Source organism: Ambystoma mexicanum, chromosome 6p (assembly GCF_040938575.1).
Source record: "Ambystoma mexicanum isolate Mex_15411 chromosome 6p, UKY_AmexF1_1, whole genome shotgun sequence".
NCBI lineage: Eukaryota > Metazoa > Chordata > Amphibia > Caudata > Ambystomatidae > Ambystoma > Ambystoma mexicanum.
Window position 1 is genome coordinate 257,086,338 of NC_090935.1, and position 24,742 is coordinate 257,111,079.

The 24,742-nt window shown below is 47.2% G+C and overlaps 1 protein-coding gene across 3 annotated transcripts in view; it reads left to right on the forward strand.

The window, feature by feature from the left end:
- The window catches only part of SMAD4 (SMAD family member 4), an 850,418-nt gene extending 826,230 nt beyond the window's left edge, over positions 1-24,188 (forward strand). For all 3 annotated transcript variants that reach the window (XM_069626978.1, XM_069626979.1, XM_069626980.1), the window contains one exon: positions 21,850-24,188. In XM_069626978.1, coding sequence (XP_069483079.1) covers positions 21,850-22,061 — 212 coding nt within the window. In that variant the 3' untranslated portion in view covers positions 22,062-24,188. The remainder of the gene's footprint in view (positions 1-21,849) is intronic.
- The last annotated feature ends 554 nt before the right edge of the window (positions 24,189-24,742 follow it).

Consider the following 24,742-nt stretch of genomic DNA (forward strand, 5'->3'; position numbering starts at 1 on the left):
ACAGTGGTACGATTGGCGTCTCCGTCGGAGGAAAGGACGAATGCCATCTTAGGCAAGGTGCAGCGCCTGCTAGCCACGGACGTGGCCAGGGTGTGATCCATCAAGTCCCTCCTCGGAATGATGTCCTCATGCATCTATCCAGTGCGCCTGTGCACGCTACGGATTTGTCCTATACAGGAGTTCATCGACGCCCGCTGGATGCAAGAGACGGGCAGCTTCGAAGACAAGATCACGCTCAACAAGGTTTTCCGTCGGGCGATTCAGTGATGGGGCACCCTTGCCCACCTCACGGTGGGCACAGACTTCCAGACCCCGGCACTTCAGGAGACGGTGACGACGGACGCCTCCCTGGAGGAATGGGGTGCGCACACCGGAGATCTCCACGCAAGAGGCCTTTGGCTCCCAGAGGAGAGGTCTCTCCACATCAACATCTTGGAGCTCTGCGCCATGTTCTGGGCGCTCAAGTCGTTCCTCCTGTCCCTCAAGGCCAATGTCGTGAGGATCTCCACCGACAACACCACCACAATGTTCTACATCCGGAAGCAGGGAGGCACCAGATCCCCAGCCCTATCCAAGGAGGCCCAGGATCTGTGATACTGGGCCGTCGCCCAGGGGATGTTTCTGGTTCATTTCCATCTGGCAGGAATAAAAAACACCATCGCCGACTCACTGAGCAGGGAGCTGCGCTCTTGCCACGAGTGGCAACTATGCCAGGATCAAGTGGATCGGCTCTTTCAACGATGGGGCAAACCCCACACCGACATGTTCGCGACGGCGATGAACTCCAAGTGCCAGAGGTTCGCCAGCAGGTTTCCCCAGCCGAGGAGCATGGGCGATGCTTTCTCGTTCCCCTGGGACGGCCTGTTCCTGTATGCGTTTCCTCCATTGCCGCTGCTGCTTCGACTCATCAGCCAGCTCAAGAGATCCCAGTGCAGGATGATCCTCGTTGCGCCGGCGTAGCTGAGACAGATCTGGTTCCCGGACCTTCTGGACCTCTCAGCGTCCCCACCAGTCAAGCTGTCGACGGACGCAGATCTTCTCTCCAGAGAGGGAGGCGCCATTCTTCATCACGACCCGGAGTTGCTGAACTTGCAGGCCTGGCTCCTGCAGCAATAGAGTTTGGAGGGTACGATATCCCGGCTGACTGCAGAGAGGTTCTTGCAATGGCCAGGGCGTCCTCATCTCTCAAGTGCTACGGATATAAGTGGAAGAGGTTCTCTGTCTGGTGCCGTGCACAGGAGATCAACCCTCTACGGATTACGGCACCTCAAGTGCTACCATACCTACTGTCGCTGGCCAAAGCTGGACTACCTCATGCTTCCATCAAGATACATCTGGCAGCAATCTCCCGATACACCAGAACTGCAGGACGGCCGCAGGACTGGTGAAGGAATTTATGAAGGGACTGTTCCAATCGTTCCCGCCGGTGAAGGCTCCAGCCCCGGCTTGGGAGCTCAACGTGGTGCTGACCAGGCTCATGGGGCCACCATTCAAGCCTTTGCATTCAGCGCCGTTGAAGTTCCTGTCGTGGAAGACAGCGTTCCTGGTGGCCATCACCTCTGCACGATACGTGAGAGAGATTCAGGCCCTATCCTGCAAGCCTCCATACTTGACTTTTCACGATACGAGGGTGGTGCTGAGGACGCACCCCTCTTTCATGCCCAAGGTGCCGTCGGACTTCCATCTTAACGAGCCCTTGGTGTTGCCAGTTTTTTTTCCGTCGCCTTCGTCGCCGGCCGAGAGGACTTTCAACTCGCTGGATGTAGCTAGAGCGCTTAAGTTCTACGTGGACCCAACGAAGAGTTTTCGGAAGACATCACAGCTGTTTGTGAACTTTGGACCTCTGAACCAAGGGAAGGCTCTCTCGAAGGCTTCCATTTCCAGATGGCTCTCCGGCTGCATCATGCACTGCCATCGGTTGGCCAACCGACCATTGCACGGCCGTCCGAGAGCCCATTCGACCAGAGCGATCGCTGCTAATACGGCGTTCTTGTTGGTGTGCCTCTGCTGGACATCTGCAGGCCTGCTACGTGGAGGTCGATGCACACCTTCACGAGATTCTACTGCGTCGACTGGGATTCCAGGGAGGAGTCCAGAGTCCGCCAGGCAATGCTGCGCAACCTGTTCGCCTGAAGGTGGGCCTGGTGAGGAGGTAAGAGTTGCTTAATGTTGAGTTTATGTAATGCTTAATGTTGAGCCTTTTGCCACCTCCCGTGGTTGTGCATGTGTGTACTGCTATGTATTCTTATATTCCCCCATGCTAGAGAAGGAACAAGTTACTTACCTGTAACTGTTGTTCTCCAGCATGGGTCTGGCATGGATTCACATGCGAACCCTCCCTCCTTCCCCTCTGCGGCTCTTCACTTAGTCATTCTGCCACTTTATGTGCTACCAAATCTGAGGATGGCTGCCAGGGGAGGGGCTTAGGCAGAGGGCAGTCATTGCCTGGGGGCAGTATGACCCAGAGACCAGTGATTGGTTACTACTAAGAAAGACAGATCAGAAACGAAACTGATACTGATTTTTTCTTTAACGAGGATTCCCAGCCTGACGACAGGGAATATTCATGAGCATGTGAATCCATGCCAGACCCATGCTGGAGAACAACAGTTACAGGTAAGTAACTTGTTACTTCTGGTTCATATTGTGAAGTCTTTTACTGTATGTTAACTACCCTGCTCCTCTCCTCCAAGTGCCTTGCATTGGCTGCTCTGCCACATTTGCCACTAAGTCAGGTGGACTTGAGGGAAACCCGGTTGCCTCTGAGCAGGCCTCACGCTACAAACGCAGGGTAGAAGAGCAAATTACTTAACCCTGGTAATGTTCTTTCGATTGGATTTTGCTCCCACATATTCCTCATCTTTGATATCCCCTTCCGTTGCCAGCTAGTTATTTCGCTCTTCAATAGCACAGACATTCGTGAGGTAAAAACACCAGATGGTAAACGAGAGGAAGGTTTAACACACACATTCCTCTGAGGGGCAGGATGTTGGGGGCAATGAGGAATATGTGGGACGAACATCCAATTGAAAGAACATTACCAGGGGTAAGTAATTTGTTCTTCTATTGGATTGTGTCCTCCAATGTATTCATCTTTGATGCACTCCAAAGCAGTAGGATGTAGGCAGTGGGTACAAGAATGCATTTGTCATTAACGCTGTGTAAAACAGCCTTCTCAAATTATGCATCCTGATGCAGAGTCTAGGCAATAATAGTTTGTAAATATGCAGAGGACCATATAGCAGCAGCACAGATGTACTGTACCGGTACTTCTCTCTGTAAAGCAGATGAAGTGGCCGCACCCCTAGTTGAGTGCGCCCATAAACCAGTAAGAACGCCTTTACCTGCTAAATTGTAGCATTGCGATATGCATAGTATAATCAGTGGTCGAAGTGTACAAAAAGAAGTAGTGGAACTATGTTCCATTCTGGCCCACCCCCGCTCCTCACAACCGCTTCGCCAAACACCCAAACACATGTGCATGCTTTTTGATGGACCGTTCAGTGCAGTGCACTGCACGTGCAAGTTTCAACTTCTTCCTACACATTTATTTTAAAACAAAACCATTCCGGAACGGTTTCTTTTTAAAATAAAAGTAAAACTGAATTTTAAAAAGTAGAGGAGCACCGCTTCCAACCGCTCCCGCCCACTTCGACCACTGAGTATAATCCAGTGGGACAAGGTTTGCTTGGTCACAGACAGTCCTAATCTATGACCCGTGTAAAAGTTGGTAAACCCACATAAAGTTGGTTGTCTTGTCTATGTTTATCCAGCCTGGAGCTGTAAAAACTCAAAGTCCTTCTAGTATCAAGACGATGTAGCCTCTCTTCCTCCTTGGAGGGATACAGTGGCTGGTAGAAAGTACAATTTTTTTTGAGTTGGGTGAAATTCAGAAACAACCTTAGGTAGAAAGGTAGGATGGATGCTCAAAACAGCAGTTTCCTTGTAAAAGGTGTCAAAGGTTGGCTTACACAAAAGAGCCTGTAATTCGCAGACTCTACGTGCCGATGTAATGGCCATTCAGAAAACAGTTTTGAGAGTCAACATCCTTAGAGGACATTAATGTAGTTGCTCAAAAGAACCCATGAGTAATTTCAGCACAAGGTTCAAGTCCCAAACCGGCATAATGAAAGGAACTGGTGGGAACACATTAGTAAGACGCTTCAAAACAGGACTACAATAGGGATCTTAAAATAGGATCCATGCTCTGGCGAGCGCTTAATAATGTGTTATTCCGTAGTGAATCAGAATCTTAAAGCCATAAAATATATTATGTATTTTTAGATTGAAGAAAACGGAAAATGATGGGAACGATTCCTTGACCCAATGTTATTGCCATATTTGAAAGCAATTACGATGAGTCATTTGAATTCCACCTAATTAGATACGTTATTAAACATTGCAACTCTCCTCTAGATGGTACATATTAAAAAGATAAATATTACAGCCGTGGGGTTCTAGACACTTAAAAGGAATGGTATATGAAACAAGTGACCCCATCAAACAGTGTGATATTGCCTTGAATCAAACAATTATGAAAACGTTGGCTTTTAAAATCAATTATAAATATGAAAGAAGGCTTAAGTAATCAATAATAATATATGGTTTTTAATACTTCTTTTGTTCTTCCACGTCCCTCTCAATGTATATGTGTTACACAATAAGATTTTAACAGTGAGACCTTTTGTGAGACCTATTGTGAGAGAGAATATTAGAAAGTAAGTGGAATGTATGAAAAAGAAATCCAATGCATCCTTTAAGACAATCTGCCAGAACTAAGCCATGAAAAAGACCCTATGGGGTGTTACACGTGTTTACATACATCTTCGGCAGCATACATTTTTGGTATTGAATGCACCAGTAGATTATGAAGTTGAATAGTCAGTACTGACTAATATAGGGATAAAGAAGATATATGGATTGATGATTGAAAAGAAATATGAGGAGAGTTAAATTGGGTTTTGGATAAACAGAAGAATCGGTTAGAAGCAGATGTATGCTGTATGATCCATGAGGGATTTGCATAATCTGATTTGTAAAATAATTTTTTGATTTGCACATTTGGTAGCACTATCTAATCTTAATACCTAGATGTCTTGAAATGGTGTTATCTTACCTTATTAGTTGGACGGTATGTGTTGAATCCTTGCTGTATTCAGCAAACCATGGCATTCCGGGTGGCTTTCTGTGGTCGCCATTTGGACAGTCTTGTATTCGCGTTATGACGTCACACATTTTAGCATTTGCCATTGCATATTCACACATTGAGCAAGCGCTAGATTTGTAAACTACTTTAAGATCTAATTTATTCCACCATAAAGTCTTCTCAGAATCTCTCCTTTTCATATATTGTGGACACAATTGTATTCTATATCTTGGGGCTCTCCTGTATATGAGCGCCGGTTGTGCTCCAGGAAGCTATTTGAGCTCTTTTTCCATCAGAAAGGTACGCCAGTGTTTAAGTATGGCATATAAAATATTTCTATGCTTAGCATACCTTGAGATTTGTCTGACTTTTATGTGTTTATCCTTGGCAACCTTCTTTATAGGAACTAATTTATCTGCGGCTCATTGCACTTGATTTTTCTTTCACTTCATCCAGTGTGCCTATTTCATACCCTTGTTCCTAATAACCTCTTAATAAGGTATTACATTCCTGGTTAAATGGGCAGTTTGGCTCTACAATAGCAGCTTGTTGCATATAGAGTTCAGTTGACTTGCGTTTTTTACGGTGTGATTTACTCTGTAACTTGTTGTCCCAATATACATGTGAAGGTCCAAAAAGTCAACTTCTATATTGCTTGCTGTTTTGCTTTAATTCAATTTCAAATGCATTGTTCGGAAGAGTGATCACATATACATTTGGGTCATTTTTGGTACCTCACCATATCTTAAAGATGTCATCTGTAAATCTATGCTATGCTATCACATTTAATATCAAATTATTATTGGCCAGGACGTGTTTTTTCTTTCTTCAAAGTGACCCATAAATAAGATGGGAGCAGAGCTTCACTGGGACTTCACCAGAGTTGATACTGGTTAGCTGCAGGGGTCGTCTTCAGGTCTTCAACTGGCTGCTCTTCTTCCTCGAGGACATGGCTCCATTAGTAATCCCTCACTGAAAGCTTGCCTAAAGTCTCCTCCCAGATGGCATGGGGAAGGCGGACGCTTCCTGATCCCAACCCTGGGGGTGGAGTACTGCGGGAGGATCACCTGGGAGGAGACATGGCCCAGGGTGATGAGGAGATTCTGTGAGATGAGAGACAGTATTTTTCCTCACAGGAAGATTCTTCTCAAAGTACCTAAAGAGGTTATGGCCTATTGCCATTTTGAAATCTCTACACCTCATATTAAATCTAAGGTTGTGAACTCATAAGGTTATCAAATCAAAGCTCACTATATGAAAAGAAAGACCCCTTTTGGTATCCCAAGCTTAAATACCCTCCTCAATCCCAAGGGTGCACTGCAAAGGATTATGGAAATGTCATCTCTAAACCATCTTCTAAATTACAAGTTAAATCTCATAGCCCCTCTGTTAAAAACCTTAAGGGAATTAAATCTACCCTTACAAGTAATTAAGAAGTAGAAAAACCTAACTTTGTTGAAAATAACTACATGTCCCCGAATCTTAGAGGTACGGAGATGAGGAAGCGGGCTGAAGAGGCATCTAGATGTAGTCGGGCAATTAAGCCCAGTAGCCATTGTAGCAGTCAGGTAATTGAGGCTAATAGTCCAAACCTGAAAACAATCATTAAACCTTTTTCTCTCTTGTTTGGGAGGGAAGGTCGGATTTCAATTCTGTTTTCCATTTGTCATTCCTGATTACCTGCTGCTTCTGTGTATCCACTTAGAATTGATTATTTGTGGGTTGAGGGAACATTGCAGGGGGAAATTCTAACTCGTGTGCTTTCTTACCTAAAAGTGCTCCTATTCCCTGGTGTTCTGTAGTTGTGTCAATAGAAGGTTAAACTAAGTGCATTGCTTACATTCCTATTGTTCTTATCACCCCATTGGTGATTGCTGCCCCATATTAAAAATTGTATGATTTCTTTTGAATTTTAAAATAAATATTACATTTTATCAACCAGCCTGGTTCATGGTCCATTGTGACACGGGGTATTTGAAAAGGGGGTGTGATATGAGTGGTGTACTATCTCAATATTGAATCAAACATAAGCATTTCAGTCGTGTGCTGCATACTGGACCGAGACTATGGTGTGCGTTGCCTGATTGAAATCCTTAACAGCTTGCAGCTTTGGATATTTTTACACAGCAATGGCTGCCGTGCCATGTTGATTAGAGGTCCCTCGGAGGCATTCATTCCCTCCTTCGGCCATGACGTTGATGCTGGTATAAATAGTACGCACCACACCCGTTGCTTCAGGTCTGTTTTTCCGCATGCACAGCACACTTCGAACGGTTCAATCACCTCAGCAACATTTTCTATTGCATTTTTCCCATCTTTGAGAATGTCAAGTCCGAAGACTGGTTTTTAAAGATGTGCAAACTATGATTCGAAAATGTCGATCACCTATCCACACAGAAATTGCCTCTGATGTCTTGGTACGGAGCATAGGGTTGAAGATTGCGGGCTATGTCAATCTTTGACCACTAAGGCCTTGAAAGGGAGGAAAGCCAAACTTGTCTTAGGCTGGTGGGCTGCAAAATCCCCCACGTCTACACCTTCCAAAAGGAGGTTGTTCTCAGACGGTAGTCTTAAGGGCGTTTCCCCACAAAGACCCAAGAAGCGCTTGAAACACCCAAAGCGCTCAAGATCTAGGAGCGACTCTTGCCACTCTTCATCATTGCTCTTCATCTTCTAAATATTCACCCGACAGGAAGATGGTAAGCTTTCTTCCCAAATCTGCTTCTAAAGCAGAGTGAGAAGAGTTTAGACTCAACATGTTGGAGGAGTTTTGAAGGTGGCTCCTACCGACCTCTCGAAAAAGCCAGAGAAAGATTCCGACCCCATTGCACGTAGGATGGCTGATGGGGTATTGTCAAAGGCTACTCCTTGCGCCCCTAAGTGCCCGGGTCGTATGCCGGAGGACCCTCCTTGAGAGGCGCTGACACTGTCGTTATCTCGAAAAAAGTCGAAGCGTCTAGCTCATTAGGCCTCAAACGTTTGTGACGTAGACACCTTCGACGTCAGAGCCGTTGCTGTCTGCCGCCAACCCAATGCTTGAAATTGGTTACTCCCTATTTTTTGTTCTCGGGAGGTCGACTCTGCATTAAGGGAGAATCATATGGCAGAAAAACAGAAAACTAACAGGTCGACTACCCCTTCCTTTGTATCCTTCAGTGTCTACAAATCAGTCAAAATTGGCAATCTCTTCACAGAGTAGACTGTCTAAGACAAAGCTCTGGTATTTCAAAACAGTAAATGTTTATTTCATTTAATGTATTTCTAAAAAAGATCTGAAACCAGATCTTACATAAACAATGTACAATTGTAAAAAAAGACATATATTGCATTCATTCAAATGTCTTACATCCAGCTTTACAAATCAGTGAAACAAACAAATATTAAACCATTTTTAAAAAAAAAACAACAAAGCAAGTCATCTTGGGGCAACTACTTTCTCAAAGTCTGAGAATCAAGATCAACAAATTGCATCTATCAAGAAATCCCTCGTAGATTAATACACATGTTAACTACGGAGAGGACTGTTCCTTCCTGTTTTTGTTCTATACAGCCTCTCTATATTACTCCGTTTGATTATAGGAAGTAGTTCAATATTATAATTCATACAGAACTTCCCTGAGTATAGATATAGATGGAGAAAAAAGGAAAGTGTAGTCAGAATTTCCTTTGAATTTGTCGACATATGTTTCAGCCACCTAGACTCATACACTGCACTCTCAAATGCTATTGGTCTTTTACGTATGGGCCGTCTTCAGGACAGACAAACTGTTTATTCGAGAATGCTATTCTTCCCAAAATGGATGCTTCTTGGCTTTTGATCTGTAGTCCACTATGCTTGCTTCTGGACATTTAAGGAAAAACCATCTGGCAACTCGATAGGTATATCATCCAGGTTCGGGGTATTTCTCCTGACCTTGTAAATCTGTCGGAATGCAGACTTTATATGGCCGTTGTCCTCGTGTTCGTTATGATTTCTATTGTCCAAGGTAATGTCTCCGACCCTTATTTACAACCGCTCCAATTGCGGCCCTTTCGTTCTCTCGGAAACGCTCAGCTGCTTTCGCGTCAACCCATCAATGGCTTTTAAGCCTTTGTCGAATGACGAATTTTTGAGGACCTTGAAGTCTATTTTTGACGAAGAGGAAGAGGATGACCTTGATTCTCCTTGTGGCTATGCTTATGGCACTCCAAATGTGCCAGAGGTGCTTATTTCTGAAGAAACCAGACTGGAAGATCTGGCAACATGCTTAAAGGAGGCTAATGGACTTGACGCTTCCCCTGAGGTGGAATTTGCCTCATCAGATCCTTCTGCTCATTCTAGTTTTAGAACTGTTATGAATAAGATTACTGAGTACTTGGGATGTGGTTGTCCTGCCAGGGACATAGTGCAGGATGTTCTAACTGACATCCTGGACAAAAGGGACACAAGCCGCTTTTACCTTTTCATTCAGCCCTAAAGAATAGAGTCCTTGAAAATTTTCAAAAACCAGATGCCACACCTGCTGTGTGCAAGGATCTGACCAGAAAATATAGGCCGCCTTCAATTGACCCAGAATTTCTCTCCAGGCACCCTACCACTGAGAGCTTGGTAGTGCACGTTGCGGCTACCACATCAGAAACAACGGCCTACCCTACAATTCCCGCCTGACATGACAAGATTATTGACGTCTTAGGTAAAAGGGTATTTCTCCAGCATGGGGTCTGGCATGGATTCACATGCTCATGAATATTCCCCGTCGTCAGGCTGGGAATCCTCGGTAAAGAAAAAACCAGTATCAGTTTCGTTTCTGATCTGTCTTTCGTAGTAATAACCAATCACTGGTCTCTGCGTCATACTGACCACAGCCAATGACTGCCCTCTACCTAAGCACCGCCTCTGGCAGCCATCTTCAGATTTTTACCGCACGTTCATGTGTTGGGATCCTCGTGCTATTGCTCCCGAGCGTTAGTGCTATTTTTTCACGTTTTTTCTCAAAAACTTCGGTTTTTTCGGTCAAAAGAGCCTCAAGCTCCACCGACTACCCATCCGATCAACGGGGACCGTGTCGGATTCGTCTGCGCCCCTCAAGGGTGAAGATTTCGTCGAGCTACGCTTTTGGAGGACTCCAGAAGCTTCTCAGGCCCGGACATGGCCCAGGAGAAGGGAAGCTCGACGCCCGGAAAGCTGGTCAGGGTCTGCCCTGGATGCCAGCTGCAGAACGTCTTTAAGGAGGACGAACACTCCTTTTGTCTCTACTGCTTACATGAGGACAAGACGCACGTGGAGAAGGACTGTGCGTTTTGCGGCAATATGTCGGAGCGGACCATGAAGGACCGCCATCAACGTCTCGCCAACTGGCTGGAAATGAAGAGCCCGTCAGGCGAGAAGAAGAGGAAGAAATCCGAGCGGTCTTCTAAGACCTTTGAGGACGCCCCGGCGACGGGGGTCCAACACAAGGCCAAGCACCGGGAGCGCCGAACGGTCGGGCCCAACGCTCTGAGTCGGGTAAGAGGAAGGGCGAGCACCCGGCGAAGCTCCTGGAGAGGCCCCGGTCGAGCTCGAAGGCCCCATCGGAGGGGGAGCGAGGCAGTGTCCCCCCCTCAAGGATAAGGCGGTGAGCGCACCTAAGGAGGTGAAGGCCTTAATCCATCCGGCCAAGCCCTCTATCGAAACTGTCGCGGCGGCCCTGGCTCAGCCTGTGGAGGCTACACCAGTGGTGGCGACCTCGGGGCTCAGAGTCTCCCTGCCACCTCGGAGGGAGTCCTCTTTTGTGCCCATCGATAGGACCCCCGTGAAATCCCCGGCGGGGAAGAAAAAGGGGGGGGCAGGGCGTCGTCGTAGATTCGGCTTCAACCTCGGAGGAAGAGCAGATCGAGGTCTTAAGCCACGGCCTTGGCGTGGAAGAAGACCGGCCCGTCGGGATGGATCCCGACGCAGGTGACGACGACATCGTCGAGGGTGCCGACGGGGCCCCTGATCGCCCGTCGGATTCACCTCTGCCAGCGCCGCAAGACAACTCGGCGGCCATTTTGTTGGCTATACAGTCCTTATGCTCAGAGATAAGGACGAGACTACCGTTGCCGACGGAGGAACCTCTCCCGTCGGGGGATCCTGAACCGGGACCTTCTGATGTTCCCCCGCCCAAGAAAAGAAGGATTCACCCTCCACCTCCTTTTCAGCCGTCGCGCCCCGTCCAGCCCTCCTCCCCGTCCACCCGAGGGGATGATACGGGGACTGACACGGCAGCGACGGGTACGGACGACGAGGTATACGACGAGGATCTACCGTCGTCACCTCCCACCAGGGCTTCTCCGCCCGACGAGATTGGATCGTTCCACTCCATGATCGCCAGGGCATCCGAGCTTTTCCAACTCTGCCCTGAGGAGAAGAAAAAGGAAGGATTCCTTTATCAACGGCGCGAGGCCAAGAGGAAGACGGTCCGCGCGGTGCCTCTACTGGACGACATTTGGGATGAGGGCCTCGCCCTCCTCAAGAACCCTTCCACGACGCCAGCTAGAAGAGACCGGTACGAGAAGAAGTACCGGGTCCCGGACGCGGCCCCCCTGTGCCTCCGGGCGCAGCCCACGCCGTACTCCGTCATCTCCGCGGCGGCCAGGAAGAAAGGGGGGGGGGGTGCGGCCTCCACATCGACTTCCCCACCGGACGGCGAGGGAAAGAAATTGGACGCTATGGGACGCAGGGTCATCTCGTCTGCAGCGACGACGATTAAAGCGGCCAACGCCTTGGCTATCGTGGCCCGCTACGACAGGGAGCTATGGTACAAACTGGCTCCCCTGCTGGACTTCCTACCGGACGACAAGAGGGCGGATGCCCTGGAGATCCTACAGGAAGGTGAGGTGGCGTCGGACCACGCCATCTCTATTGCGACGGACATCGCTGACACTGGGTTTCGCCAGTTGGGCAACGGCGTGTGCCTTAGGCGGCGTGGATGGCTCAAGGCTACGGACTTCCGTCAAGACGTACAGACCAGAGTCCTGGACATGCCGTTCGATGGGAACAACCTGTTTGGGAAAACAGTGGACGATTCCCTTCAGGCCATTAAAGCGGACACTGAGACGGCCCGGGCCCTTGGGGTTCTGCAGCAACGACGGACGCCCTTTCGGAGCAGCGGAGGCAATGGCGCCTCCAAAGGTTCCGGCGGCGGTTTCTCCACCTACCATCAAGCGGCCCGCTCGTCGTCTCAGGAGGCCTACAGAGGACGAGGCAAGTCTGGCGGACCCCGCCGTCGTCGCCAAGGAGGTCAAGGCAGCAAAGCCTCGTCGAAACAGGATTGAACCGGCCGTGGGGTCGGGCCCCCACCGAAGCACCCCGGTGGGAGGCCGGCTGGCGAGCTCGTCAGCGTGTGGGAGTCCATCTCCACAGACCGTTGGGTGCTGGACGCCTTAGCCCGGGGCCACGCGCTCGAGTTTCAAAGAAGGTGCCCGCGCGTCCCCCCCGTGGCCAGGAAAGAGCTTCACGTCCCTCAGCTTCTCCTGGAGGTAAAGGCGATGCTCAGGAAGGGCGCCATCGAACTCGTCCCAAAGAGGCTTCGGGGCTCCGGAGTTTACTCGAGATACTTCCTCGTGAAGAAGAAGACGGGAGGATGGCGCCCCATCCTAGACCTGCGACGTCTGAACAAGTTCATCAAGGCGCAGAAGTTCCGGATGGTCACCCTCCAGCACGTCCTGGGTCAGCTGGAGGAAGGAGACTTCCTGTCGTCGTTGGATTTGGAGGATGCCTACTTCCATATTCCCATCCTAAAGGGGCACCGAAAATTCCTCAGGTTTGTGGTCCAAGGGCGTCACTACCAGTTCAAAGCCCTCCCCTTCGGACTACGGTCGGCACCCAGGGTATTCACCAAGTGCCTTGCACCGGTGGCTGCGCAGCTGCGCCGCGAGGGGATCCACGTCTACCCCTACCTGGACGACTGGCTCATCCGAGCCAAGACGAGGGAGCTCGCCGTGGAGCACACGGCAAGGACCGGCCAACTTCTCACGGACCTGGGATTCTCTGTGAACTACGCCAAGTCCCACCTGGTACCCGCGCAAAACGCACTGTTTCTGGGAGCGAAGCTCGACACAGTGTCCCTTCTGGCCTCCCCGTCGGAGGAAAGGACCAGGTCCATCCTGGGCAAGGTACAGCAGATGTTGGTTTCCGACGCGGCCAAGGTGAGGTCCATCAAGTCCCTCCTCGGAATGATGTCTTCTTGCATCTACCTCATTCCCATGTGCAGGCTCCGGATGCGCCCGTTGCAGGAGTTCCTGGACGCGCGCTGGATCCAAACGACGGGCGGCTTCGAGGAGAGGATCACACTCGACGAGAGTTTCCGCCGAGCGGTCCGGTGGTGGGGCACCCGCGCGCATCTGACGGCGGGCATGGACTTCCAGACCCCAGACCACCAGGAGACAGTGACCACGGATGCCTCCCTGGAAGGGTGGGGAGCGCACACCGAAAATCTGCACGCGAGAGGCCTTTGGCTCCCGACGGAGAAGTCCCTCCATATCAACGTCCTGGAGCTCCGTGCAGTGTTCTGGGCCCTCAGGTCCTTCCTTCCGTCCCTCAAGGGCAAGGTGGTGAGGATCTTCACCGACAACACCACCACCATGTTTTACATCAGGAAACAGGGCGGAACCAGGTCCCCAGCACTGTCCAAGGAGGCGCAGGACCTGTGGCATTGGGCCGTCGGCCAAAGGATGTTTCTGGTGCCGTTTCATCTGGCAGGGATAAAAAACACCATCGCCGACTCACTCAGCAGGGAGCTGCGCTCGTGCCACGAGTGGGAACTACGGCAGGATCTAGTGGATCGCCTCTTCCGACGGTGGGGCACACCCCAGATCGACCTGTTCGCGACGGCGACGAACTCCAAGTGCCGGAGGTTCGCCAGCAGGTTTCCCCAGCCAAGGAGCATGGGCGATGCTTTCTCGTTCCCCTGGGCGGGCCTGTTCCTATACGCGTTCCCTCCATTGCCACTACTGATGCTCATCAACCAGCTCAAGAGGTCACGGTGCAGGATGATCCTCGTCGCACCTGCGTGGCCGAGGCAGATATGGTTCCCGGACCTTCTGGACTTGTCAGCGTCCCCGTCAATCAAGCTGCCAGTGGACGCGGATCTGCTCTCCAGGGAAGGAGGCGCCATCCTCCACCACGACCCGAAGTCGCTGAACTTGCAGGCCTGGCTCCTGCAGCGCTAGAGTTTGGAGGATACGACATACCGGCCGACTGCAGAGAGGTTCTTGCAAAGGCCAGGGCGTCCTCGACTCTTAAATGCTACGGACACAAATGGAAGAGGTTCTCTGTCTGGTGCCACGCACAGAAGATTAACCCTCTAAGGATTACGGCTCCCCAAGTACTGCCGTACCTGTTGACGCTGGCCAAAGCTGGACTGGCACACGCGTCCATCAAGATTCATCTTGCTGCGATCTCCCGATACACTAGAACCACGGGGCGGACGTCCTTGTGGTCTCATCGTCTGGTGAAAGAGTTCATGAAGGGACTGTTCAGATCGTTCCCGCCGGTGAAGGCTCCGGCCCCGGCGTGGGAGCTCAACGTGGTGCTGACCAAGCTCATGGGACCTCCGTTCGAGCCTCTGCACTCGGCCCTGTTGAAATTCCTGTCGTGGAAAACAGCGTTTCTTGTGGCCATCACCTCCGCACGACGGGTGGGAGAGATCCAGGCCCTTTCCTGCAAGGCCCCGTACTTGACTTTTCACGACACGAGGGTGGTGCTCAGGACGCACCCCTCCTTCATGCCCAAGGTGCCGTCAGACTTCCATCTCAACGAACCCTTGGTGTTGCCTGTGTTTTTCCCGTCGCCTTCGTCGCCGGCTGAGAAGACTTTGCACTCGCTGGATGTGGCTAGAGCGCTGAAGTTCTACGTGGATCGCACGAAGTGTTTTCGGAAGACGTCACAACTCTTTGTGAACTTTGGACCTGTCAATCAGGGGAAGGCTCTCTCGAAGGCTTCCATTTCCAGGTGGCTCTCCGGCTGTATCATGTACTGTCACCGGTTGGCAAACCGACCGCTGCCTGGCCGTCCGAGAGCACATTCCACCAGAGCGATCGCAGCTACCACGGCGTTCCTATCTGGTGTGCCCCTGCTGGACATTTGCAGGGCTGCTACGTGGAGGTCGACGCACACCTTCACGAAATTCTACTGCGTCGATCGGGATTCCAGGGAGGAGTCCAGGGTCGGCCAAGCAGTGCTGCGCAACCTGTTCGCCTGAGGTGAGCATGGTGAGGAGGTAAGATTGCTTAATGTTGAGTTTGATGTGATGCTTAATGTTGAGCCTTTGCCACCTCCCGTGGTTGTGCATGTGGGTACTGCTATGTATTCTTTATTCATGAGCATGTGAATCCATGCCAGACCCCATGCTGGAGAAGGAACAAGTTACTTACCTGTAACTGTTGTTCTCCAGCATGGGTCTGGCATGGATTCACATGCGAACCCTCCCGCCTACCCCTCTGCGGCTCTTCACTTGGTCATACTGCCACTTCATGTGCTTCCAAATCTGAAGATGGCTGCCAGAGGCGGTGCTTAGGTAGAGGGCAGTCATTGGCTGTGGTCAGTATGACGCAGAGACCAGTGATTGGTTATTACTACGAAAGACAGATCAGAAACGAAACTGATACTGGTTTTTTCTTTACCGAGGATTCCCAGCCTGACGACAGGGAATATTCATGAGCATGTGAATCCATGCCAGACCCATGCTGGAGAACAACAGTTACAGGTAAGTAACTTGTTCCTTTCTGACGGTAGCATGGCTCTGAAAGCATTAAATGCTTCTTGTGCTTTAGCAAGATATTCTCATACTTTATGGGATGTTGTGGCAGAAGTAGCATACAATGTCCCGGAGTGTGAAATGAGATGCTTTTCTCAACCTTCTTTGGGATGGCAAAGATGCAGCATGCCAAACTTTACTATCTGGGTTGGACACAGCTGACTGTGTTGGGCGGTCTTTGGCGGCCAGCACTGTAGCCAGAAGACTTGCATTACTGCGTACATCAGGCTTTGCTCCAGATGTGCAGTCTATGTTACTGGGCATGCCTTTTGATGGCTCTCGCCTATTTGGTACAAACGCTGATGATGGCCTCGAACAACTTGAAGCTTCCAAGACAACTACTCAGTCTCTCGGCGCATCTGTTAGCCCCACCAGACTCAGCCAACTTTGCAAAGTTGGAAGGGTAGGTCCTTTTGCTTTTCTTCCGATGGCAGAAATAGAGGACACATTTCCCATAGACTCTAGAGAAGATTTCCATGTAGAGCAACAGAGCGTGGAGGTAGAGCTGGCCTTGAAACTTCTGCCTCTTATCTGCTGCGGCCACAGCACCAAAAGCACTTTAAGTCCTTGTCACACAAGACTCCGGTGGGAGGCAGACTGACTCAGCTCAACAAAGAATTATTAAACATTACTTCGAATGCTTGGGCATTGCAGACAGTGGCCGAGGGTTATTGGCTTCCATTTTTTCTTTTTTTAAAGGCCCCCACATTGCCCTCCCCGAGCAAAATCTCTTGGGGATCCAGACCCGCTCCTTCTGCAGGAAATTCTTTCCCTGCTGGAGAAAGGTGCTGTGGAAAGGGTACCTGTAGCGCAGCAATACCAAGGTTGATACTCCACCTTTTTTTCTGATTCCCAAGAAAGACTAACGACTGCGACCCCTTGGACCTGAGACCCTTGAAAAAGTTCCACAGGAAGGACAGATTGAACATAGTCACTCTTTAGCAAATTCTCCAGGCCCTTCAGCTCCAGGATTGGATCGTGTCACTCGATCTTCAGGAGTCTTACATTCATGTGCGTATACATCTCAAGCACAAACTACCTGAGATTCACAATTGGCAGTTTTCACTTTGAGTTTCGAGTACTGTCTTTCGGACTCACCTCCGCCCGAAGGTCTTCACCAAGTTGATTGTGGTGGTGGCAGCAAATCTAATGGGGTTTGGGGGATTCACATCTTCCCCTACCTAGATGATTGGTTGATCATATCTCATTCTTCTGAAAAGTTCTAGAACATTGCAGCAGCACCTGCCACACACTCCACAAACTGGGCTTCTCCCTCAACTTTAGGAAGCCTCAGGTGATAAGCTGCAATTCATTGGAGCGGTCGTGGATGCTTGCTAGGGGAAAGCTTTGACTCCCGAGTTATGGACTCAGCATATCTTGCAGATGATGAAATGTCATTAAGCCCAATATCTTCGGCCTTCAATTTTCTGAGGTTGCTCGGCCTCAATGGCTTCCTGCATTTTTCTGGTGCCAGAGGCCCATCTAAGGATGAGGTCACTCCAGTGGCCCCTCAGATCCCAGTGGTCTAATTCTCTGCCAGGATGACGGCCCTTCTTCAGGTTACGTGCAAGGTTGCACACGATCTCCAGTGGTGGGACTGCAGGGAGAATGTTATAGTAGGGGAACATTTTTGGCAACCATGGCCGAATACTAGTGGTCACAGATTCTTCACTCACAGGATAGGGGCACACATTAGTGATCTCAGTATCCACGATCGTTGGTCACCATCGGAATCCAGATTGCACATAAGCCTTTTAGAACAAAGGGCAATCACACTGGCACTGATGGCCTTTTTGCCATCCATACAGGGGACGAATATCCTGATGACGGACAACACAGTGGCCATGCATTACCACAACAAAACAGGAGGTGTAGGGACACTACCACAGTACAAGCAGGCAATGAAGCTTTGATATTAGGCTCTTAAACACAGAGTTTCTCGATCAGCTGTTTATCTAGCCAGAGAAGAGAGCACGACAGCAGATGCCTTGAGCAGGCAAAGCATGATTTCCCACGAGTGGAAGTTAACTCAGGAAGTCCTTTTAGAGATCTTTGCTTTTTGGGGAACCCCTCAACTGGATCTATTCATGTCCAATATCAACTGGAAATGCGACTGGTTCTGCTCCAGGGAATTATCTCAGAGAGAATCTATGGGGACGTGTTCGTAGTGGACTGGGAATTTCCACTACTGTATGCGTTTCCACCAGTCCACGTCATTCCTCGTGTCATCAGGAGGTTATGGAAATTCAGCAATTCCATGATCCTGATCGCTCCAGATTGTGCCAGGAGGACGTGGTACCCGAACCTTCTGGGTATGTCCATTTAACCTCCAATTCGTCTCCACCAGAGAGCAGATTTGCTATCTCAAGAGGGAGGCTGTCTTCTCCATCCAGAAATCAGGACTCTGAACCTACATGCATGGTTTCTGAGAGGTTAAGATACAAAGACATGGATCTCACGGAAGACGATCTGGAAGTGCTGCTTTCGGCTCGGAGGCCAGCAACAAATGCTCTTTATTTATGCCGTTGGAACACATTTTGCAGCTGGTGTAGAGCTAAATATATTGATACTTTCAATTGCGAAACTCCCACTGTATTGTCATTTCTGTTACACCTGGCCTACCAGGGGCCTCAGGTGTCTACTACTAAAGGTTATCTGTCTGCGTTGTCTATGTTTAAGGGCACGCCACAACAAGGCTCTTATTTGAAGGTTCCCATTGTTATTCAATCCTAAAGGGACTTATGAATATCTCGCCTCCGGGTCCATTCATAGTTCCGGCTTGAGACCTTAAAGTGGTGTTGAATTTCTTAATCAGAGCCCCATTTGAGCCTCGCCATTCTTGTCCACTCAGGTTACTGACTGCAAATTATTTTTTGAGTAGTCATCACCTCTGCTTGCAGGTTGAGTGAGCTTCAGGATTTGTAATGCAAGCCTCCCTTCACCATTTTCTCCAAGGAGAAGGTTGTTCTGACGGTACACTCTTCTTTTCTCCCTAAGGTGGTGTTTGATTTTCATTTATCTCAAAAAATTGCTTTACTGTTTTTTTTTTTTTTTTTACTTCCCAGGATGAAGAGCGGTTGCACCGACTCGATCCTATAAGGGTGTTAAGCTTTTGCATAAGTAGACTACCTAACGTCAGACAAGACGACCAGCTTTTTGTTGATTATACTGGACATAAATTGGGGTAATCTGTGACTAAGCAAACCTTGTCACGGTGGATCATTTTGTGTATCACAGAATGCTATTCATTGGCTGGTAAGGATGTTCCAGATAACCTAAGAGCCCATTCTGCCAAAGGGGTGGCAACCACTTCAGCACTGCAGAGAGTTGTATCAGTGCAGGATATTTTCAATGCAGCAACGTGGTCTTCATTGAACACCTTCTCAAAGCATTACTTGCTAGATTCCGTGTCTGTTCAGGATGCTACATTTGGAAAGACTGTCCTTTACAGCATTAATCCATGCCAAAGAAAGTATTCTAGTCCCACCTCCATTTACAAACTGCTATGGGAGTCTATCAAAGATGGAGGAATCTGTGGGAGGACAAGATCAATTAGATTAAAAAATTGCTTACCCCATGTAATATTCTTTCTGATGTTCCTCCCACTGATTCCTCAACGCCCTCCCAGCCTACCCCGGTGACCACAGGTGAATTTTGCTGTATTTCATCTTCCACTCCTTTAACACCTTGGGGTTTTCTTTGCACATTCAAGGCCACTGTGCAAAAAGAAGGGATAAACTTGAACTGAGGACACAGGCGCGGTGCGTGCTATTTATACCAGCGTCAAAGTCGCAGCCGAGGGCGGGAATGGAACATCCATCAGAAAGAACATTACCATGGATGAATAATTTTTTCATCTGTGGTTCTGTTGCCCTGACTTTCTTCTATGGCCCTTAGTGGCATTTAAAACCCCCCTTTATGCCTTCTACATACTCTTCGACTCTTCTGAAAGACTATCGGCAGAACCCTGTTGTTCAATACCCAGAGTGCCCTTTGCTCCCAAAGTCTGCATTTTCTAACTGGAGTGTGTTAGTGTTTTTAAAAGTTTATTTCCTTTTATCATAAAGTCCTATTTCTGTAGAACCTTGCTTGGTCCTTTTATTTTGGTATTTACTGTACTGTTGTTTGGATACTCCCTTGTTGGCTCACGCTCTCCTGAAGTGTATAGCCTCCCTTCTGACCAGGCTACCTTAGAGGCGAAGGAGTTATACCCTTCATGTTATTCCTGGTTCTCCTTTGATTGAGATCGCTGCTGTTTTATTATTAGTGTTGGTATTCCCCACTTTGTTCTACTACCAAACTTGTTGAATCCCATTTTGCCGCATTTTTCTTTAACCTTTGTCTTCTACAAAAAAAGGTAGTTGGTGGATTGAGTTAATTATATAGAAAGGTCGGTGATGGTGTAGGAAAGGAGAGGTACAGCATTTTGCAGCCAAGTAATTTGGTAAACGGTTTTTAGAAAAATGTGATTTAACCAGTAAAATTTGGTCACACCTAATAGATCCGTAGTTTGTGTCTGTGTAGGTGTTATAGGAGTTTTGAAAGCACTACTGATCCCTGTACTCTTGCAGGTAATTAGTTGCTTCCTCGCTTTTCCTCTCAGAAGCCCATACAACAGCCGGTACATAGAATGTTGTTGGGATCTATTTGAGCTGGCCTTGTCATTCAACTATAAGTCGGAATGGTCAGGAAGTCATGTAAAATATCTTTTGCCTCCAGTTTCAACCGTGAGTGGGTTTGGCTGCGCTCTAGGTTATTTTCCCTGATAGGGTCTCTGTGTGAGGGTTGGGCCAGTTCTAATAATAATAATTTAGCATTTATATAGCGCTACAAACCCTCAGGTATCTGAGCGCTGCTTATTATTACCCATGGTTTGTGGTGCTCATTTATCGACCTCGGAAGGATGAAAGGCTGAGTTTGGCCCTGCTGGGATTCGCACCTGCGTCAGCTGGCTCTGCACGGATACCAAAGCGAGTGCTCTACTCGCTGGGCTATTTGACTGGCTAGGCATTTTGAAGCGCAAACCAAGCGTTGAAGCAACTGAGTAAATGTACAAAGGGGACACAGCTAGGGGTTGTATTGGGTCCTTCCTGTATTGATTGAAGGAAAGGACTGGTTTCCTGTCCCCCCCGCCCCCCCCTTTTTTTGTAGTTCGTTGTTTCCAACCAGGTGATGTGGCTTCTGGTGGGGTGCTGGCCTCCAGAGGTGGCGAGTTTCTCAGCCACGTAGAAGAGTGCTTTGGTTGTGACTGCTCTTGTAGGTGTTGCTGGCAATCTTAAAGATGTTGCGTGCTTGAAGGGGTAGCTAGTGCAGCTCTTCAAGGATGCGTGTGATGTTGTCATAGTTTTAGTCCTCTGAGTGAGGTGCGCTGCAGCATGCTGGATGATTTCAGAGGGGCCAATGTGACATCTGGGACTCCTGCGTGTAGGGTGTTGTCATCCACGTGCGAGGTTGCCAAACTTGGACAACTGTTCAGTGATAAAAGCCTTGATTTTGCGAATTCGCCTGGCTGGGACCATACTGCTTGGGTCTTATTGGCGATGTGGGTTTTGAATATTATGGTCACAGTCGATACAAAAAGCCAAGAGATGTTGCACTGGATGAGAGCAGAAGTGTGAATCTGTCAAGCTCTATGTCAGCCAATTCTGGACTTCGGCATGCTTGGTGGGGTTTGCTGGGATAATATGGACTTTTTAGGTTTGAACTTCAGTTAGGCACTTGGCTGTAAGATTTGCTGTGGTAAGTAGCTTGTGCTTTTTAATGGAAGTGAAAACAAGTAAAGCAATAGATACTTATTGTATATGATCTTCCTATTAAGCCATTTTTTTATATTTATTTTCCAAACGTGAAAACATTAGAAATGATTAAACACATGATTTGTCAGTATGCCATTACCTGTTTATGCTTCTTGAAATGTGTAATCTGTCAAATGATTTTCCTGTTCAGGTCTGTCAGCAGCTGCAGGAATTGGTGTGGATGATCTTCGCCGATTATGCATTCTCAGAATGAGTTTTGTGAAAGGGTGGGGTCCAGATTACCCAAGACAGAGTATTAAAGAAACACCTTGTTGGATTGAAATTAATCTGCACCGTGCCCTCCAGCTTCTCGATGAAGTGCTTCATACCATGCCTATTGCAGACCCACAACCTCTAGACTGAGACATCCAAACTTGGCGGACTGTAAAATACGATCTTGTTTGTAACCTGAAAATATAGTTTACTTTGCCCATTTTAATCTGTAGAAGTTGGGGTTTAAAAATGTGTTGGTTTCTTGCTCTTTGAACGTGACTAGAAAGAGGGCTTTCACACTCCTTCCCCACATCTAACACTACCTAACGTTTTCAGTCTAAACGGGCTACAGCGTGATGCTTGGACATTGTAAAGAATGTAAACAAGCTATTACTGATCGTTAGAAAGAAAGAGCATCTCATGGGTGAAGGTCTACTTTTTACATGGTGCCATTTTGTTTAGCCACACGCAAGGTGGTTATCTTTACACATTAATATTGAAGTAAAATTGAGACCCATTTAGAAAAAACCCGGCTAATTAAAGGGTTCAACTGTCATGTTGAAGGTACATTATTTCAGCACTTAAAGTTTCTTTTCGTTCTCATGCAACATTGATTTTTTTTTATGGAGCATGCTTATTTATTGTAATTCCGTTGAGACGTGTAATGGTGGTTTCTCTAACGGATCCATAGCACTTGAAAAATATTTAGTATGATATGACGTTTTTTGTACACCACAGAGCCCGCAGACATGATGCGATGCATTTCAGTAGCTTCTATACTATTGCTGGCAATGGTAACATTTCTCCAGTTGTTTAGACAACATGATGAAATTTCAAACCATGTTCATTCAGAGATTCCATACAATGTTATCTGGAAAGGGGAAACCTATGGATCTGATTAACTTTGCACCTTTAAATTTGTATATAATCCCATCATTAGTGTGTTAGATGATCGTTTGGAAATATTTGATTTCAACTTTATTAGCTATACAAATTCCACTCTAAAGCAAAGTATTCAGAATGTTAATGGCTGTGGAAAGCTTGGGTTTCCCAAACCAGGACTGCTAGACTTTGCACTCATGTTAAAGGAATGTTCTACCTTCCTAAAGGTGAGGGCTAAGGTGGTACCAAAATGAGCCCTTTTGGATTATGACTTGTTAACAGGACCAACTGTCAATAATGATCCAGGTATACATTTGAATTTGTTATCAAAAGAAATTGGTTATCCCAATAGACATTAAAACTCTCTCAATCATGCTCAGATTAGCCTATTTTCAAGTTGAATGATCTGTGTCGTGTTTCCCAGAATGGGTCTTTGGGACATTTGCTTGTATTACCGTTTGTATAGTAAGACTATTGTATGTACTTGTCGGATGAAGACATTTCGCTCAAAATGCACTGCATTGCCCATCAATTGATGCAATGATTATTTGCCGTTTCTTTCAAAAATCCTTGCTACAACATATGGTTTATAAGTGCTGGAAATTAAATTACAAGTTATTTTGGCTTTTCGGCGGTATACAGGTTTGCTGATCTGCATTTCACATCATATTATTGTGAACTACTATATTTCATGTATTAAACATAAACGGTTCAGAGTAGTACTCTACCATTGTTTTAAGATATAACTGAGGCCATGTTTTTAAAAAGATGATTGTAGAGTGATGTGCCCTGATGGAAAAAGTCACTTCATGTATTTTTCAAGCCCACACTTTATTTGTAATTGTTTTCTCTTTGAGCAACAAAGCAAACACATTTTTATTTCTAATATTTGGCTATTCGAAGGCCTCTAAATGATTGCGTCAGCTTTCACCCTGTATAGACAATTTTAAGTAGGAAGTGCAGACGTATTAACCGCGTAACAGAAATACGATATGAATGCTTCTTGATCGGCTGATAATATAAATATAATGCCCAAAACCACAACCTATATAACTGTATTATATGTTTGTTCAAATAGTCTTTTATACTTTGACTTCGATACCTATATTTACAACTCTTGCTGAAGTTTGTAGACATAATTTAAATACAATTATAAATGCTTACTGTGAAGTATTGTGGCACCTCACCCCTCCGGTAATCGTTTTTTTGTTTATTTTTACTTGGAACACTAACCTATTATGGATATGCAAACTTGTTTTTCACCTTCAAAGTCCCCAAATGTTCGTTTTAGCATTGCTGTATATTTAATTCAAAACTCATGGTGGAGGACATGCATACCTACTTTCTTTTCTGAGAATATTGTATCATATTGTTTTGATTAAAAAAGACATTCAATATTTTGTGTATTTATTGTGTACAGTGTTTTCTCTGCTTAGACGCTGATCACTGCAGCAAAGTGTATGGAATATGGTTTTTCCACACTACGCAATAGCATTACAGGCAAGACAATAGTATTACAGCGTGAAGACTTTTCATGATAGGTGGTCCACTCTGAAGTTCCATCTTAAGCTGATAAGTACACAGAGTGTCTACAAAGTACATCAGAAGAGCAGCAACTCCATTATTCTTTTTGTAAAGGCTTTTACTGTGATCATTAGACTAATATGTGGCTTCATTTTTATCAATATTTGTGTATATTTTAATGAATATAATGAACATAATATAAATAATGAATACAGGGCTTGTGTACAGTGACATCAATTGTGTATCAAAATACAGCACTCAACTTATTGATCAAATTAATTGATTATGCATTGGTAGTCTATTGCATTTTATTAATGCAGTTGACCCTTTGCACCAATAAACTTTGGCATATAGCAAGAACATTGGTGTCATACATACTAGATTGGCTTTTTCAATAAGCCTCTTTTTTTGGTGTTATTTTAATG